The 18621-nt window shown below is 35.5% G+C and overlaps 1 protein-coding gene across 8 annotated transcripts in view; it reads left to right on the top strand.

Moving 5' to 3' along the window:
- The window catches only part of RIF1 (replication timing regulatory factor 1), a 61827-nt gene that overhangs the window by 24412 nt on the left and 18794 nt on the right, over nt 1–18621 (top strand). For 5 of the 8 annotated variants that reach the window (XM_036318663.1, XM_036318658.1, XM_036318661.1 and 2 more), the window contains 12 exons: nt 630–740; nt 1435–1497; nt 2311–2411; nt 4382–4468; nt 5143–5216; nt 5680–5860; nt 7176–7283; nt 7665–7814; nt 11112–11211; nt 14756–15020; nt 16360–16402; nt 18290–18492. In XM_036318663.1, the coding sequence (XP_036174556.1) occupies nt 630–740; nt 1435–1497; nt 2311–2411; nt 4382–4468; nt 5143–5216; nt 5680–5860; nt 7176–7283; nt 7665–7814; nt 11112–11211; nt 14756–15020; nt 16360–16402; nt 18290–18492 (1486 nt within the window). Of the gene's footprint in view, nt 1–54; nt 423–629; nt 741–1434; nt 1498–2310; nt 2412–4381; nt 4469–5142; nt 5217–5679; nt 5861–7175; nt 7284–7664; nt 7815–11111; nt 11212–14755; nt 15021–16359; nt 16403–18289; nt 18493–18621 lie in introns of those variants that run through there. The other 3 variants (XM_036318665.1, XM_036318660.1, XM_036318664.1) reach the window with 3 other exon arrangements.

Below are 18621 nucleotides of genomic sequence, written 5' to 3'. Positions count from 1 at the left end.
ATTAAAACACTATATAACACAGTTAACTGGAGGTGATTTGATTAGTACTGGAATGATTTTAGAAATGAGTTTGAAGTTTCTTGTTCATATTTTTTTAGCATGTGACTTTTAAAAAGCTTGAAATGAGTCTGTCTACCGGTAGCATTAAAATTCAGGTAGATGTGTCCTAGCCAGTTTGGGTCGGTGGATAGAGCATCGGCCTGTGGACTGAAGGGTCCCGGGTTTGATTCCAGTCAAGGGTACCTTGGTTATAGGCTTCTCTCTGGCCTGGCTCCCGGTCAAAGCTTGTGGAGGAGGCAAGAAATCTATGTATTTCTTTCACATCGATGTTTCTCTCGTCTTTCCCTCTCTCATACTCTCACTAAAAAAATCAATGGAAAAATATCCTCGGATGAGGATTAACAAAAAGAAAAAAAATTCAGGTAGATGTTATTTGTAAATATTATTTGTGTATAATTTGGAATTTAGAATTGAAATTAATTAGGGTAAATACAGTTTAATAAAAATATTTTGTAATTATGAAATAAGTAAAAGCTTTTTTAATAGAAAACATGTCAGACCACCTAAAATTTTATATTAAGTTTATTTCATAAAGTGGTTTTACAGAGTTGTCTCTTTTTTTGTTCTAGAGCCTCTCGAATACCCGTTAATCAGCAACTCTTCTTTTTTTTCCAAATATGCAAATACACTTATCACGGCTGTTCATGATAGCTTTGTTGCAGTTGGAAAAGATGCTTCTGGTAACTATTTAAGAGAAGTTTTTAAAATTATTTGTTCAAAAAGCAAATAAAGTAGCAAATAGTTACATAGTGTCACCTATTATCTAGATTGTGTTGTAAGATATAGTTCATTTAATCTGCAGAACAATCTTCTGTGTTAGTCAGTTTTGCAGATGAGAAAATTCCATTGTTCTGTAAGTAAATAACCTGTGCAAAGTCACCTAGTAAATGGTAGAGCCATGAATCAAGCCCAGACTCTATTACACCACCATCTACACCTAAACTCCTTTATTCAATAGCCTATCGAATGAAGAGAAGAAATTTCATAAATAAAATAGTGTGCTATTTAATTGGCTTGGGAAATTTTTTTCTAGTGGTTTTTAGGTATTCAGATACTTGTTTTTTGTTGTCTCAAAGGTTTAAGATATTGAATACAGAAAATACAGGTGAAGGGGGGAAAAAAGAATTAACTATAGTTATATGAGCCGGTGTTAATATGGTACAGTCCTTAGAAAAACAAACCAACCACATTTATTGCTTTAACAAAAATAAGGTGATAATATTTTATAAACTGATTAATTATAAAGTTGAGTATTACAAGGAAAATTATATTCTAAATTAAGTATTGCTCAATTTCTTTAGTATAAGGATGAGAGGAGTGTCATTATAGTCACATCTACTTTGTTCTAAAGTACTTTACGTTTTATTTTGACAGATGCAGTTGTCAGTGCTATTTGGAAAGAGCTAATTAACTTGGTAAAGTTAGTTATTGAATCCGGTAAGCACCATAATACTGATGAAATTATTTTTATAGCACTCAGTGAATTATTTGGCTTTTATATATAAAATTTATTTTAAAATAATTTTTTGAACTATAGCTTCCAGACTTTAGTTTTTAACAAAGCACTTTAAATATATATATTATTTTCAATGATTTTAGAGAGAGAGGAAGGAAGAGGGAGAGAGAAAGATGGATGAGAGAGAAAAATGGATTGGCTGCTTCCTGCACAGCTGCCACCTGGGCATGTGTTCTGACAGGGAACTAAACCGGTGACCTAGGTGCATAGGACAATGCTCAGCCAACTAACTGAACTACACTGGTCAGGGCACAAAGCATTTTTTGGATTTAGTAAAAAATTAATTTTCATAGCTCTCTTAAATGTATATTTTTATCCCTGAAAATCTATACATATATATATGTAAAAGCCTAAGCGACCCAGCAACTGGTCAACTGGTCGCTATGACGTGCACTGACCACCAGGGGCAGACGCTCAGTACAGGAGCTGCCCCGTGGTGGTCAGTGTGCTCCCACAGTGGAAGCACTGCTCCGCTGACTGACAGGTGCCAGATGCAGGAGCCACGGTTGGCGAGTGCTGCTGCGGTGGCGTGAGCCTCTCCCGATCGATTGACTGGGTGCGAGCATGTGGCAGGCACAGCAGGGCTGGGATGAGTGGGAACGGCAGGCAGCATGCTGGTTTCAGCCCAATTCCTGCAGGCCAAGCCAAGGGACCCCACTGGTGCATGAATCCATGCACCGGGCCTCTAGTACTTGTATGTTTAGAAGTACATTCATGCTTTTACTTGTTCATAGGTAACAAAAAAGAGAGACCAGGTTCTGAGGTTTTGACCCTCTTATTAAAATCTTTGCAAACCATAGTGAAATCGGAAGTATTTCCTGTATCAAAAACACTGGTAAGTACAATACCTATATGCTGGTATTTAAAAACCACTCTTTGAAACTGAATTTTATATTGCAGATCAGGATTTGGAAAAACATATCAAGTATTAATCATGAGTTTGGCCATGTAATAAATGCTATTCCATTGACTTAATAGTCATTTGAAAACAAAGTAATGGCTATAATGTCAACAATAAAAATCTTTCATGATGAGAAGAAGGATAAGCCACAGAGAGAAAATTAGGTAAAAGACATGAAACTTGAAGAAACTTGGATGAACACTAATTTTATGACAAGATTGCTAAGCTCCACTAATTGTTACTTTGTGCACTTAAGAAAATGTAGTAATCTTATGGATCTTTTGCATTTAAATGAATCTTTTTTTTTGTTTTTAAGTCCTCACCCAAGCATGTTTTTCATTGATTTTAGGGAGAGGGAGAGAGAGAGACACACACAGAGAAAATATCAATGTGAGAGAGAAATATCAGTTGGTTGCCTCCCACATAGGCCTGGGAGATTGAAACTGAAACCTGGGTATGAACCCTTACTGGGATTCGAACCCGCCACCTTTCAACGTATGGGATGATGCTCCAACCAACTGAGCCACACTGGCCAGGGCATTAAATGAAATCTCTTTAACAAACATAATGACATTGATATTAAATATCTCTTTTATCATATATAGGAGAGTAGAAAAAAAAGCTAATTAGATAAACTTTTTATTTTTTTTATTTATTTATTTTTTAAAATTTTATTGATTTTTCACAGAGAGGAAGGGAGAGAGATAGAGAGTTAGAAACATCGATGAGAGAGAAACATCGATCAGCTGCCTCCAGCACATCTCCTACTGGGGATGTGCCCGCAACCCAGGTACATGCCCTTGACCGGAATCGAACCTGGGACCTTTCAGTCTGCAGGCTGACGCTGTATCCACTGAGCCAAACCGGTTTTGGCAGATAAACTTTTTATAGTAGTAAATCTCCCCAAATAAGCTGCAGATGGAGCAAACAATACCCTTGCATAAAATCTGAGTCTGCTTCCTGTATGTGTTGTGACAATATCTAGTATGGCAGTCAAGCATAGTAGTTAATAGCAAGGGCTCTGGATCTGGCTAGGTTAAATCTCAGCCTGTTTATTAGCTGAATGAAGTAGGGCAATTTATTTTTCTTGTCTCTGTTAAGGAAGAATGCAGTGTTCTCACAGAATGGGTTGATATGTACAGAATACTCCAGGAACAAAGTACATGAGTTAACAAATGCTATTTATTATCACTAGTATCTGCTTCAAATGAGTATATGTGAAGCATATTTTCACTAACAACAGTTATGTCACTTTTGTTACATAGTTCAGGTTAATATCAGTATAGTGATATTTTGGGTCAACAGCTTGCTAGACTGTCACATTTGAGAGGCATGTCTTAGATTCAGCTTTTAGTTAGCAATTCTCAGAAATACTTGCTTCTGATACTAGTGAGTACATAATTCATTGAAGAATTTCTTTTTGTAATAAAAAGGTAGAAATAGCCTCAAGAGCGATTAATAGAAAAAATGTTTGCATAAATTATGTATGTTCATATAGCAGTTAGACATGTGTCTACATATATTGATGTGAAAACTCCACAACACAGTCAGATGAAGGTCATAGTATCTTGAGTATAATATCACTTGTATAATGGTATAAAAGTATGACAGCCACATCTAGAAGATGTTTCTTGGTATACTTACATATATGGAAATTTAGATGTTCTAGAAAAATAAACTCTAAACTCACATTAGTTATCCCTGGAAATAAAGAAGGACTTTGTCATTTTAGTTTTTATATTTCTGTATTTGAACTTTTTAAACTAGTGCAACATTATAATGACAATATATTTAATGAAAGTATAACAAATTGTTCAATTAAAAATAGAGACTACTATGTAGATTTTTACCATATAAAGTACTATATAGACCACTTATAATAATAAAATCTTTGTCTTTCTTAGGTCCTCATGGAAATTACAATTAAAGGACTTCCTCAGAAAGTATTAGGTTCACCAGCATATCAGGTTGCTAATATGGATATTCTTAATGCAAGTATCTTAAATGTTGTTATATGATTAAAATGAGCCAAAAAGAAAAGTTCTATGATTTCCCTTTCTTCAAATAGTGAGGCTTAAGTTGTAAAATTTTGAGAAAATTGGATTTGCTCATTATGTTAAAGAAAAAAATGATTGAGTAATAATGTAAAAAATTAAGTATGTCACTATTAAGGGGAATATTTTCTGGGGTTAAAAGGGGGTTTCAGAAGGAAAGTTTTTTATTTGCTTGTACATAATAATAGTGTTGGTTACCATTACAAATTTTGCAAGTGTAGTAACATTGGCTAAATTGTGAAAGGTGTACTTAATATAGGCAGAATATAGGTATTGTTGGGCCAGCAAGTTTTAAGTTAATAATTTTTATATCTGGAATCTGTCACCATTTCTCATTGTACATGGAACAGCTGTGGTTAAAATAATAAAGAGCCACATTTGTAATACCTTAACTAATAATAATAATAAAAAATAATAATAATAATAAAGAGCTTGATTCTTTGGTCAGTTTATTCAAATACATTTTTATCTTTTTTGTCATGTATGTCATAAGTTAAATTTTGTAAATCTTAAAAGGATCATGTTTCACATAATTGTAGCAAACAAGTATAACAAGAAGATTGTACTCTTTCTAACAAAAAGATTGACTGAAATCTCTCATCTTTCTTCAGGGAACGCCTGCTTTATTCTTAATTCAATTAATTTTCAACAATAATCTCTTGGGATGTGGTGTAGAAGATGAAAGGTAAGTTAAACTGAAAATAGTCTTTTAAAAAATATAGATTTTTTTATTGATTTCAAAGAGGAAAGAAGAGTGAGAGAGAAACATCAATGATGAGAGAGAATCATTGATTGGCTGCCTCCTGCACCTTCCCCCTACTCTCTGCCCCTCCCCCCAGGGGATTGAGCCTGCAACCTGTGCATTGTGCCCTGACTGGGAATCCAACAGTGACTTCGTGGTTCATAGGTCAATGCTTAACCATTGAGCCACGTTGGCTGGGCTGAAAAGAATCTTTGTTTATCTTGGAAAGGTGGCTTTGTTATGAATAAGATTCTCTGGGTTAACAATTTATAATAAATTTTGTGAAAAAATAAGATTTAAAATTCATTTATTGTTTTTGTGTTATTTTTAGAATTGTGTTGCAGTGTAATTAATGTATTTTGGGGAAACATACAGTTTATTTCATGGTTCAAAATTTTCTCTTCAGGTTTTTTCTTAACCTGGAAACACTTGTAGGTTGTGTTCTTTCTGGTCCAACTTCACCACTAGCTTTCAGTGACTCTGTTTTAAATGTTATTGATCAAAATGCAAAACAGTTGGAAAACAAGGAGCATCTCTGGAGAATGTGGAGTATTATAGTCATTCCATTAACCGAATTGATTAATCAGGTAGGATAAAAGTCTGCTACATATTTATGTTTCCCTCAAGATTTAAGGAATTTTTTTTCTTGTTAGAGCATTTGAATAAATGAATAGAAGCTTGCATTTGAATAGAAGGTAGTAAATATTTTTCCTGTGATTGGTTCATTTTCTACTTTTAAGATTACTTGATTTCTTTTCATTGCATTTCTGCCTATTGTTCAATAAAGTATAATTTAAGGGGGACTAATCCAGTTCATTTTCTCCAGTAGAGCTTCTAATGCCAGAAGACTCACATATGATACAAATTTTCACGTGTATATATTGAGTTCTTTCAGTATTTGTATTTTGGGGAATAATAACTCATCTTGACTAGACTGTATGTTAAGATTCTCATGATCAAGCCATGTTAGTAAAGCCATATAGTAGTACCTAAATCAGTAATCTGTTGAGAGTTGATTAGTCCCTACATTTAAATACATGGCAATATTGGCAGAGTTGTGGAGCTTACATTCTGTCTTTATTGGTGGTTTTCAACTATTTTATCAATCTTTAAAAATTATTCTTCGGGAAATATTTCACCATAACTCTCTAATGAAGTGATGACTCCGAAGAATTTATTAAGGGAGACTGCAATAGCCTTTATTTTGGCTACTCAAGCCAGCACATCATTCAACACATTCTGGAAGAAAATAGGTGTACGTTTTTAAATATTTTCCCAGTGTTTGAAGGACTGCAAGGCCCTGTTTTTTAAGTCCTTTCCTGAATGCTACCTTCAGTGTGTGGTACCATAAACGATTTTGGAGTCATCTCTGGGATTACTTTTTAGGACTTGAAACAGTGCATTGTTTCTCAGAGTTGCTGTAACAAATTATACCACAAATTGATAGCTTGAAACAACAGCAACTTATTCTCTTATAGCTCTCAAGGCCAGAAATTCAAAATCAAGGTGTTGGGCAAGTTTCTCTGGACCTCTTGAGGGAGAATCTGTTTCATGGCTCTCTCATAGCTTCCCATAGCCACTGACAATTCTTGATGTTCCTTGGCTTATATATGCATTACTTCAATCTCAACCTTCATTTTCACATGGCATTCTTCTTTATATCTCCTCTAAATTCCCCTTTTCTTATAAGGTGACCATTTGACTTTTTAAATTTTGATTATATCTTCAAAGACCCTGTTTCCAAATAAGATCACATTTGGTTACAGGTGTGAGGAGTTTACCATCTCATGAACATCTGAACCTTGAGGGACACAGTTCTATTCTCTATACATTGTATATTAATAATTATCACACTAGAATTAGATGATACATCTAATTTCTTTATAATTTTTCTTGTTTCAGACCAATGAAGTGAATCAAGGTGATGCCTTAGAACATAATTTTAGTGCCATCTATGGTGCATTGACTCTACCAATAAATCACATTTTTTCAGCACAGAAAATTCCAGGGGTAAGGCAACGTCAAGTTTTTACCTAAAGAATTTGCATTTTTCTGAAAACATTGTTTTATCCTTTTTAATGAACTCTCATAGTAATTGTACCAAGACTTTTTTTATAACTTAATCAATATGGAAGAAAGGAAAATGGAGAAGAGATAAATTCCTTTTAAAACACATAACTTGGTATTGTGGCATTATTACAGTTCTCCCATTACAGCCATGTTGGTGGATGGTAAACTTATTATCCTATGCTTGTTTCTTCTATAACACTTTTAATGTTAGTATTTTTTTAAATGTTAATGATCTATTAGGTATTTGACATGTAAATAATACACTTAAGTTTTTGGTGTGTGTGTGTGTGTGTGTGTGTGTGTGTTTACTGTTATTGTTAGGCCACCATGAAGACCTTACTTAGAACTTGGTCAGAATTATATAGAGCATTTGCTCGCTGTGCTGCTTTGGTGGCGACTGCAGAAGAGAATTTGTGCTGTGAGGAGCTTTCTTCCAAGATAATGGTCAGTTTGGAAGATGAAGACTTCTCGGTGAGTTTATCCTGATCCTGACCATTTTTTAATTTAAAGGATTATTTCCATGTCTCTGGATCCACTCCGTTTATCAGTTTATTCTGTTATTTTGATTCCACATATGAGTGAGATCATGTGATACTTGCCTTTCTCTGACTGACTTCATTTGGCATGATACTCTCCAGGTTGAATTTGGGGTTTTCTTTGTATATATTTATCAATTTATTTAACATTTCTGTGTCTTATGTAGCATATAAGTAAAGGTGGGATCTGTGTTTTAATAAGTATATTTAAATTCTCATATAATTAGAAATAGAGTATATGTTTTTTTCACATCTTTTTGTTTTTCCCTTTACTAACATTTTATTTTATTTATTATTTTTTAAATATACCTTTATTGATTTTAGAGAGGAATGGAGAGGGAGAAAGAAATAGAAACATCAATGATGAGAGAGAATCATTGATAGGCTGTCTCCTGCAGGCCTCCTATTGGGAATTGAGCCCATCACCCAGGCATGTGCCCTTGACCGGAATTGAAACCCGGGACCCTTCATTCCGCAGGCTGATGCTCTGTGCACTGAGTCAAACCAGCTAGGGCTTTACTGACATTTAAACAGGCTTTATACTTTACATGTTTTTATATATATATATATTTATATATATATATATATATATATATATATCCTATTTCTTTTATCTTTTTATTATTTAATATATATTTATTGATTTCAGAGAGGGAGAGAGATAGAAACATCAATGATGAGAGAGAATCATTGATCAGCTGCCTCCTGCATGCCCCACACTGGAGATTGAGCCCACAACCCGGGCATGTGCCCTGACCGGGAATTGAAGCGTGACCTCCTGGTTCATAGGTAGAACACTCAACCATTGAGCCACACCAGCTGGGCTATATCCCATTTTAGATTATACTACTCAAATCTGTCAGATTTGAAGAGTTAACATCGTATAGATGTTAAGATTCTAGCCCAGCACGTGAAGAGATAAATATATTACTATTCCACAAATTTTTGTTCTTACCACCTCCCAAGTTATGTTAAAAAGATTTTTTAGTTATAGTTACTTACACAGTAATTTGTATCACAGAATTTTGCAGTAAAGTTAATTTGTTATAGCTTCTGTTGCAAACACATAGTTTGATGTTAATTTTCTTGTTAGCCTTTTTTTCTGTACATTTTAGGATTTTTTCCCCCTAATGTTTGTAATTTATACATTTCACCAGGGTGTGTCTGGGGGCATCTTTTTACATTATTCTTTTAAATACTTGATAGACCTTTTCGATCTAAAGCACTGTGTCTTCATCTCAGGAAATTTTCTTGCATTAGCAGTACTCTGTAGTCCTTTTTGAGTACCATTTTATGCGGGTTTATTTATTTAGGATATATACAATTTATTTAATAAATTAATGTCATTCAAAATACAGTGCCAGAACATTATGCAGTTGAACATGCTAGTAATGTTTGTCATGAAGCACCTATGCTCACGTTAGATGGGCAGTGCCCGTTCCTGCTAGTGGTTCCTGGATGAATGCCAGAGCAGCACTCATTACCTGCTTGTCCACACAGCCAGTGCAGAGAATTCCTGAACAGTTCACCTTTCTAATCCTACCCACACACACAACAGGTTAAAAAAACACACCCTGACAGCTAATGGGTATCTACACACAATCGCTCTACAGTAATGCTTGTTATTGAGATGTAATGACCTGGTTGACCCGCTCTGAATCTTTATGATGGAGAAATACAACAGCAGCAGGTAATACAGAAAATGGAGACATTTACTGATGAAAACTCCACCCAAACCCGCACAATGAGGGACTAGTGTTATGGGTTCAATCAGCAAGATAGACCACCGACTCAGAATTTAAATTTAGGAGCCTTTATTAAGCTGGCCAGCTGACTACAGCGCGTCCCTCCAGTAAGGAGCTTCGCAGCTTGCAGTCCTGACCAAGGGTACAGCAAAGCTTTTATCTGCAACACTACAAAGCATTTCAAAAAAACAAAAGAATTGCAAAGCGGTTCATTAGCCGTTCCTGGCACTGTCAGGGTTCACACAAAGTTTACAAGTACGAATGGGGAGGTAAACGGAGTCACACCTGGCTGGGTTGAATCATAATATATTGTTTTTCTAAGACAGTCTAGCAGTTTTTCTCTGCCACGGTCCCTGACCCTAATACAATCGGTAACCTTTCCATGCCGCAGTCCCTCCCCCTAGCACACTAGCAATCATGGTTTAGACCAGGGGTGGGCAAACTTTTTGACTCGAGGGCCACAATGGGTTCTTAAACTGGACTGGAGGGGAGGAACAAAAGCATGGATGGAGTGTTTGTGTGAACTAGTATAAATTCAAAGTAAACATCATTACATAAAAGGGTACAGTTTTTTTTTGTTTGTTTGTTTTTTAGTTTTATTCATTTCAAACGGGCCAGATACAGCCCACGGGCCGTAGTTTGCCCACGGCTGGTTTAGACCTTTGGGGTTTGTCTTGTGTTCCTTTTATTTCTGTACATGTGTTTGTGTTTTGCTTCTTATTTTTTTTAAGTCCAGTCTATTTTTTAAAATACGTTTTTATTGATTTCCCGAGAGAGAATGGGAGATGGAGGGAGAGAGAGAAATGTCAGTGATTGGTTGCCTGCCTCATACTGGGGATCCAGCCCTGACCAGGAGTCAATGTGACCTCCTGGATCATAGATCAATGCTCAACCACTGAGCCATGCCGGCTGGGCAGAAAGCTATTGAGGTATTCTTTGACTCATTGTGCTGGCATTTCCTTTTATTTTTAGTCTTCCCTTGAAACCTGTCCCCATATCTCCAAAAAAACACCTGCCCTGTTTAAATAAATTTCCAGAAAAATCTCTGATACTTTTATGGGCTTATTTTTATTTCAATTAGAGTGGAAGGAGGGGGTATGAGGTAGCTTAGCAACCTTTTAATTTTTTTTGTTTTCTCTGGGTTTAGTGAAGACCTGTAATTTTCAAGAGGAATTTAATCAAAAATCTAATTATAAATGTAGCTCTTCCATTCCCAATTGATTCATTTACATGTTGAGTTTTATGGCCATCTTAAAGCTGAATTATTTTCTCTGTTGACAAAAAAGTATAGTACATGGCACACAGCAGTTAACTGAGAAATATTCATAACCTATACTTAATGTAACTTATATGGTATAAACTATCACTTGTGTGTTATTGTAAATTATATATGGGAGTAAAAGTCTTAATTTTTGTCAGTGCTTACTGTTTTGGAAAACTATGCCAGTAATTGGAAGTTTTTAATACTTTTTATTATTCTTCTCTAGAATTTGTTGTTCTTGGATAGGATCATTCATGTTATTACTGTAGTGGTTGATTGCATCGACTTCTCACCATATGATATTAAAATTCAGTCCAGAGTTAAATGTAAGTATTTTCTTTACCTTTATTTGTTCAAATATTTTATAAACCTGGCTGTCTAAACTGCTGTCATGGCAAATTCTAATGGTTTTCCCACATCATTTTACCTGTTTTTGATAACAATGTCAGTTACTATGCTAGGAACACTTTTGAAATGAACTCATTCTCTCTCTCTCTCTCTCTCTCTCTCTTTTGAAGTACACTCATTCTCTCTCTGTCTCTGTCTCTCTTCCCTTTCTCCCTCTCTCCCATTCCCTCTCATACACACAAAATGTCTTTACTCCTTGTTATAACTCAGAAAGACAAATATTATCCTGTCTAGAGTCTAGACATTGCCTAATCAAATGATTTTACTTATTCCACTCGGTGCAAGGGATTATAACTTTGACGTTTGCTAAAATAAAAATGTTCTTACTTGTAGACTGATTTGGAATAATCATTGAATTGACATTAAGTTTAAGAGAAAATCATGGCAGTGATTAATTGGTTATGATTTACAGAAAATTTAAAGTGATTCTAAAATTTTAACTTAGTTTTTATTGAGTTAAAATTGCACAATTAACATAGTGGTATGATTTTTAAAACTATGCTTTGGTTCATTCTAATAATGAGCTATTTTAATCTAATTGATTCTTTGAAATTAAATGTCTCCACTGATGAGTATACAGTTGAACCTCGTTGCCCAGTCACGTATCTCTCAGGTGACAAAGGAGAGAATGCATGAATTTGAGTCACTTTACCACTTAAAATCTCAAGATATTGTGCTGTGAATATTTTCATTTTTTTTTTTGCTTTTGAGTCTGCTTATAATTGTTATATTTTCATTTTTTATTGTACATATCCTTCCCTTTTTGTTAAATTTTCATGTCATGTCTTTTTTGTTTTTAAAGTGTTTATAGATAGTACAATAGACATGTATGTGAGAAAGATTAAAACGGGATCATTTGGGGGTCTGGAATGAATTAGTTTAATTTACATTATTTTAATGCGAAAAAAATGATTCAATTTTCGAACAGCCTTTTGGAGTGAATTAAGTTTGAGAAACGAGATTCCACTGTATATATTTATACTATGTAGAAAATAACCTTCCAGTAATAATTAGAGCTACTTTCTTATGTGGAACAATTCCCAGGTTTTATCTTTCATGACCTTCAAAAGTGAAGAGCACTGGCTTATTTACCGTTTGAGAATCCCTCCATCTGGCCTTGTCGATATTTTGTCAATATTAGATTCAGGTTTCATTAATTTCTTTACAAGGATACTTGAGAAGTGATGCTGTAGTTTTTTCTAATGCATTATGTCAGCAGGCATTATGCCAGTTTGTCCCATTAGTGGTGATGTTAATATTTACTATTTGTTAGGATGGTGTCTGCCAGGTTTTTCCCTATAAAGTAAATTAGTAAATATTTGCAATTAAGAAATTAATGTTTTGTGGCAAATACTTTGAGATATTTAAATATCCTGTTCCTCAGCAAATTTACAGTCATGAGTTTATCATTCATTGATGCTTTTTGCCTGAAACACTAGGTTGATTCCCAAAATGAGTTTATATTTCCAAGGAACATGGTTCCTTATAGCTGAGAATGGCATTTAGAAACTGTAAGATCTGTTCATTGCCACTGTGGTATCGCTGTTTCTGGATCCCCTCAGTGGACAGGGGTGGGAGAAATAGATGTGTTTGTGAACTACACAGTTACTTGTTTCTCTAGATCAGGGGTGGGGAATGTCCGGCCTGCAAAATCATTTAGTCTGCGGCCTGCAAAATCATTTAGTCTGGCCCTGCCCAGGCATTAGGGGTGAGTTAAATGTTTGACCAAATATAGCAGGTAATTTTTAAGTTGATAGTGTTGTATGGCCCAAGAATGATATTATAAATATCCAAATGGCCCTTGGCAGAAAAATGGTTCCCCACCCCTACTCTAGATATTTGAGTCTTACCCTTTTCTGTATTTGTCTACTTCAGTGATGGCAAACCTATGACATGCGTGTCAGAGGTGACACGCGAACTCATTTTTTTGGTTGATTTTTCTTTGTTAAATGGCATTTAAATATATAAAATAAATATCAAAAATATAAGTCTTTGTTTTCTATGGTTGCAAATACCAAAAAATTTCTCTATGTGACACGGCACCAGAGTTAAGTTAGTGTTTTTCAAAATGCTGACATGCCAAGCTCAAAAGGTTCGCCATCACTGGTCTACTTTCTTTAATAGTGAGAAACTTGGTCCCCATTACCCTCAATATATTTACTGTTTAATCATTATCTTGTATGTAACCAGTCTCCGGTCTTCTCAGCCTCAACATCCTGGCCACGAATTTTTGGGTAGACATTCCAAATTATATTCATGTCTGGGAAACTGCTGTTTCTAGGGAGGATTATTGACTTTCTTTTAGTAACACTTGTTTTGCAATTCACTACATGATACATTTAATTAACAAGCACTGAATTAGAGTTTTCTCTTGAATCTGACATCTTACTGTAAGAGAATGGATTGAGGGAAACAACAGTAATTTTAGAATGGGGTTTATCCCTGTAGGTTAGGTACCTTAACAGAGATGGAGGGTACAAAGGAAAAGTTGAGCAATGCTTTTAAGAGACATTTTTTTTTTCTTTAAAGACATTTTTTTCTTTAAATCTAGGCCTTTTTTAAAAAACATTTCTCCCCTAGTTGTTTTGGCTCAGTGGATAGAGCATCAGCCTGTGGCTGGAGGGTTCCAGGTTCCATTCCGGTCAAGGGCATATACGAGGATTGTGGGCTCAATCCCCCATGTTGGGGGGGGGGGGGGGCATGCAGGAGGCAGCCAATCAATGATTCTCTCTCATCATTGATGTTTCAATCTCTCTTCCTCTCTGAACTCAATAAAGTTTTGTGTGTTTTTTTTAATTTTTACAATTTGTGGATCTCTTAACTTGTTCAGTGTTATTTCTGGGTTCAGTGTAACATATAGATGAGCCAGGAAGCACTAATTTCTAAGGAAAATTTTGTTTCTTAAAAATATCTTTTTATTGATTTCAAAGAGAGGACAGGAGAGAGAGAGAGATAGAAGCATTGATGAGAGAGAAATATCAATTCGTTGTCTCCTGCACACCCCCTACCAAGGATCGAGACAGCAACCCAGGCATGTGCCCTGACCAGGAATCAAACCGTGACCTCTTTCCTGGTTCATGGACCAAAGCTCAGTGACTGAGCCACACTGGCTGGGCTGTTTCTTATTTTTTAAAATGACTTTTAAGATTTAATTTGGGAACCTATCCTATAATTTAGTACTTTCTTACAAATTAATTGTTGAAATTCTGAGGCCATAAAATGAACTTCTGAAATGCTTCCTTAGAGAAAATGATTCATTTTTTCCTTTTTTCTCTAATTTTGTTTTAAAGATGTTGTGATGATATTTATCCATTAATGGTATGTATATCATTTTAAGATTTGTGGGTATTACTAGTGAAGCAAGTATAGTAGGTGTATTTGTCATTTAAATGTTAGATATAAAGATGGACAGTGACACTTTTCAAAGTACTTGAGTTTTTAATAAATTCAATTTTATTTTAGCACTGAAGAGAGCTTCAGATTGGTCCAGAAAGAAGAAGGAGCCCCTAGGCAAATTGGCTTCTTTATTTAAACTTATCGTGAGAGTCATCTATTCCTTCCACACTTTGAGCCTCCAGGAAGCACATTCTGATACTCTTCTCACTGTTGGGAACTCAATCACCAACATTCTTTCCAATGTACTTGGACATATTTCTTTGCCTTCTATGATGCGAAAAATATTTGCAACTTTAACAAGACCTCTGGCATTATTTTATGAAAACTCAAAGTAAGTATTTGGGCTAAATAGCTTTGGTAGCTTGGAAGCATAAGTAGATAATTGAGATCTAGTTAGCAAACTTTGGTGGTTTTCTTATCAACTTTGTTGCTGATAGTAATTTTTTACAATTTAGTGGAGAGGATAATAAATATATTAAACCAGGCATTTGTTAAAAAGATAGTTGAAATAATACATAAATATGAGGTAGGAGTTCGTAGCCCTTTATATGCTAGTCCAACCCCCTTTCAATTTACTGTGTATCTTTTTAGATTTGTTAATACAAATAAGCATACCTATTATATGAAAGCATATTTAACATACTACTTTGCAATTCAGTTTATGGTATGCACTAAATATATTATATGGGTCTTGCACCATACACCTAAGAATCTCATTCTTTTTAATGTCTGCATAGGGCTTCATGAAACTTAACCCATATTCCTGTTAGTGGACATAATATCCTTTTTTCTAGCCTTTCCCCTCTTAACCTACAATGTTGCAGTTGAATTTATTTGTACTTAAGTCATTGTCTACATTTGCCACTTTCTGCAGAATAAGGTTCTAGAAGTGAAATTATTGGTTTAAAAGGATATATACATTTATGAATTATCTCCCAAAGTTTTAATTAATTTACATTTAATTGAAAAGTAATTCCTTAAAGAAACCTGAAAAATTGCAAATAATATATTTTTAAAAAGCAGTTGCAAGGATTCATCAGTGTTCTTTATAACAAGTTTATATTGTGCAATCATAATATAACCTATATATTATAATTAAATTTACAGAAAGTTTTAGGAACAGATTTTATTTATTTTTAAAAATTCTTTATTGTTGAGAGTATTACATATGTCCCCCCTTTTCCCCCATTGACCCCTTCCAGCCCACCCCAGGCCTTCAGCACCCTATTGTCTGTGTCCATGGGTTATGCATATATGCATACAAGGTCTTTGGTTGATTACCTCCTTCCTCCCACCCTCCCCTGCCTTCCCTCTGGGATTCCCACTCTTAGGAACAGATTCTATAAAGAACAAACTAGAACCTCAAATCTATTAACTTTTTTATAGTTCTTAAGCTTCATCAGAAATAACTGATACCTTTTTTGGGAAAAGTACAGAAACAAATAACTGATGTTAATACTTTGAGGTTTATTCCTGATGTTTTTCTGTCATTCTTTAAAGATAGGTCTATACCATACTTTATATTTGATAATTGGCCTTTTTAAAAAAAGTCTTGGGTTACATTTTTATATCACTATACATGCATGTCTCATTTTCATGGCTGCATTACCATATTTTTAGGTTTAACTTTCTAAAATATAAATGATATTTGCATCTTTTTTTCTTCACAGGCTTGATGAAGTTCCTAAAGTGTATAGTTGTATGAACAACAAGGTAAAAAAAGACATACCCATAAACACACATTATGAAAATGTTAGGGTTTAAATAATTGTCTTCCTTAAATAGAAATCTGACTTTTAAAGGGGTTAATTATTATACTTCAACTTTAATGGACATTTAATAATATGGCAAAGGATGGTTTATTTTGTTTGTTTGAAATACATTATTTTCATAGTTTGCAGGTTAGGGACCTGGGCCTGTTAGAATTAAATCAGGCTTTCTGGACCCCTTTCCCTGTTATGAAATCCATAGGGTTTATACCAGTGGCCTTCAAACTTTATCTTGCATCAGAATTACTTGGAGGTCTTGTTAAAACACAAGTTCTAGGCTTTAGCCTTGGGGTTGCATGAAGCCCGAGAATGTTTGCATTTCTGACAAGTTCCCAGGTGATGTTGATGCTGCTGTTCGAGGCCCACGTGTAGTTAAATTAATTTAAGAATGTATTTGGTTTCAGAGAGGGAGAGATAAAAACATCAGTGATGAGAGAGAATTATTGATTGGCTGCCTCCTGAATGCCTCCCCACTGGGGATCAGCCCCACAACCCAGGCATGTATCCTGACTGGGAATCAAACTGTGACCTGGTTCATAGGTCGATGCTCAACCACTGAGCCACGCTGGTTGAGCCATGCTGGCTGGGCCGAGGACACATTATTTTTTTCATATATTTTTATTGATTTCAGAGAGGAAGGAAGAGGGAGAGAGAGAGAAACATCAATGATGAGAGTCATACGAAGGCTAGGGATCCAGCTGGCAACCTAATGATGTGCCCTTGATTGGAATCAACTCTGGACCCTTCGGTCAGCAGGCCCAGGCGCTAACCACGGAGCCAAGCCGGCTGGGGCAGAGGCCACATTTTAAGAAACACGGATTTGTACCCTCTGGACCACTTTTTCATCGTGCTGGTTCACAGCAAAGCTTTACTTTTTTTAAAGTATAGTTTTTTAAAAGAAGGTTTTAAAAATGTTGCTTTAAATTCATGTAACTCCTATAATCTCTTTATGAGGGTAGTTGGTTTCAATTGTTTATATGTACAACTGTATAAACTATTAAAATTGATGTGAAAACAAAGTTTTCTGTTAATGGAAAATAACCTTGAAATAAGGTTCTAACGTTAGTAATCTTAAAGTCACATGGTAACTTGTCAGCTTATAAAGTAGTATATATTGAAGGTGATGGATACGGAGCTTTTAAAAGGCCATTTTAAGTTTAAAATTTTTTACATTTTAAATTTCCAGCAGCATTATTTAAGGTTCATTACTAAAATTCAGAAGTTGTTTTAAAAACCACTTTTAACCCCATTGTTCAGTAGTAAGCGTTATTTTAGGAATCCTTTTTAACATTTTTCCATATCGAAAAGCACTCGTATACATGCATATCCACAGGGCTGTTACCTACTGCGCGCATGCGCGGGAACACGCATTTTAAGTAGCGCCAGGCCTCCCGGGCCAGGCCTCGCTCGCCAGCCACCCTGCACCCTGGCGGCCTCGGAAACGTCCCCGCGTTCCTGCTCCCACAACCCGGCCTCCCATCACCCTTCCCAAGCCTGGACGACCCTCAGTCTAGCCTGGCCGGGCCCTCTCCCACCTCCCACAGGCTTGGGACAGGCAGCCCAGGCCGCACCAACTGCGCCTGCCCACGGGCTGTTCACGGGCGCCGCCCAGACCTCGCCAAGTCCCGCGATAGCTCACGGGCTCACAGCTGCGTCGCCTTAACGGCTCTGCGGGTCTGGAATGTTCTCGGAAGCTATTTGAATTTTAAAGATTGAAATAGTCACATGTTCTGTGCGTATTTTAGTTTAGTATGCTTTGTGCTTTTATTTTTTTCTGCTTTAATCGGTACATTTTCAAGTATTACCCTAATAAGCTTTTTCTTTTTCTTAGTTAGAAAAGCTACTCGGAGAAATCATTGCTTGTCTACACTTCAGCTACACTGGGACTTACGACAGTGAACTTCTTGAACAGATCTCTCCGTTATTATGCATCATATTTTTGCACAAGAATAAGCAGATTCGAAAACAGAGTGCTCAGTTCTGGAATGCCACATTTGCTAAAGTGACGACGTTGATTTATCCTGAAGAGTTAAAGTATGCTAACCTTACGTAGTTACTCTGTTGATCATGCACATTCACTTTTTAGTTTAAAAAATTTTTATTGTAAGGAATTATTGCAGAGGTTTCTTAGTTGAAATGTTGTTATGTGGAGTACATGCTAAT

Source organism: Myotis myotis, unplaced genomic scaffold (assembly GCF_014108235.1).
Source record: "Myotis myotis isolate mMyoMyo1 unplaced genomic scaffold, mMyoMyo1.p scaffold_m19_p_8, whole genome shotgun sequence".
In the NCBI taxonomy this organism is placed as follows: domain Eukaryota; kingdom Metazoa; phylum Chordata; class Mammalia; order Chiroptera; family Vespertilionidae; genus Myotis; species Myotis myotis.
This window is presented reverse-complemented; position numbering and strand designations above follow the sequence as displayed.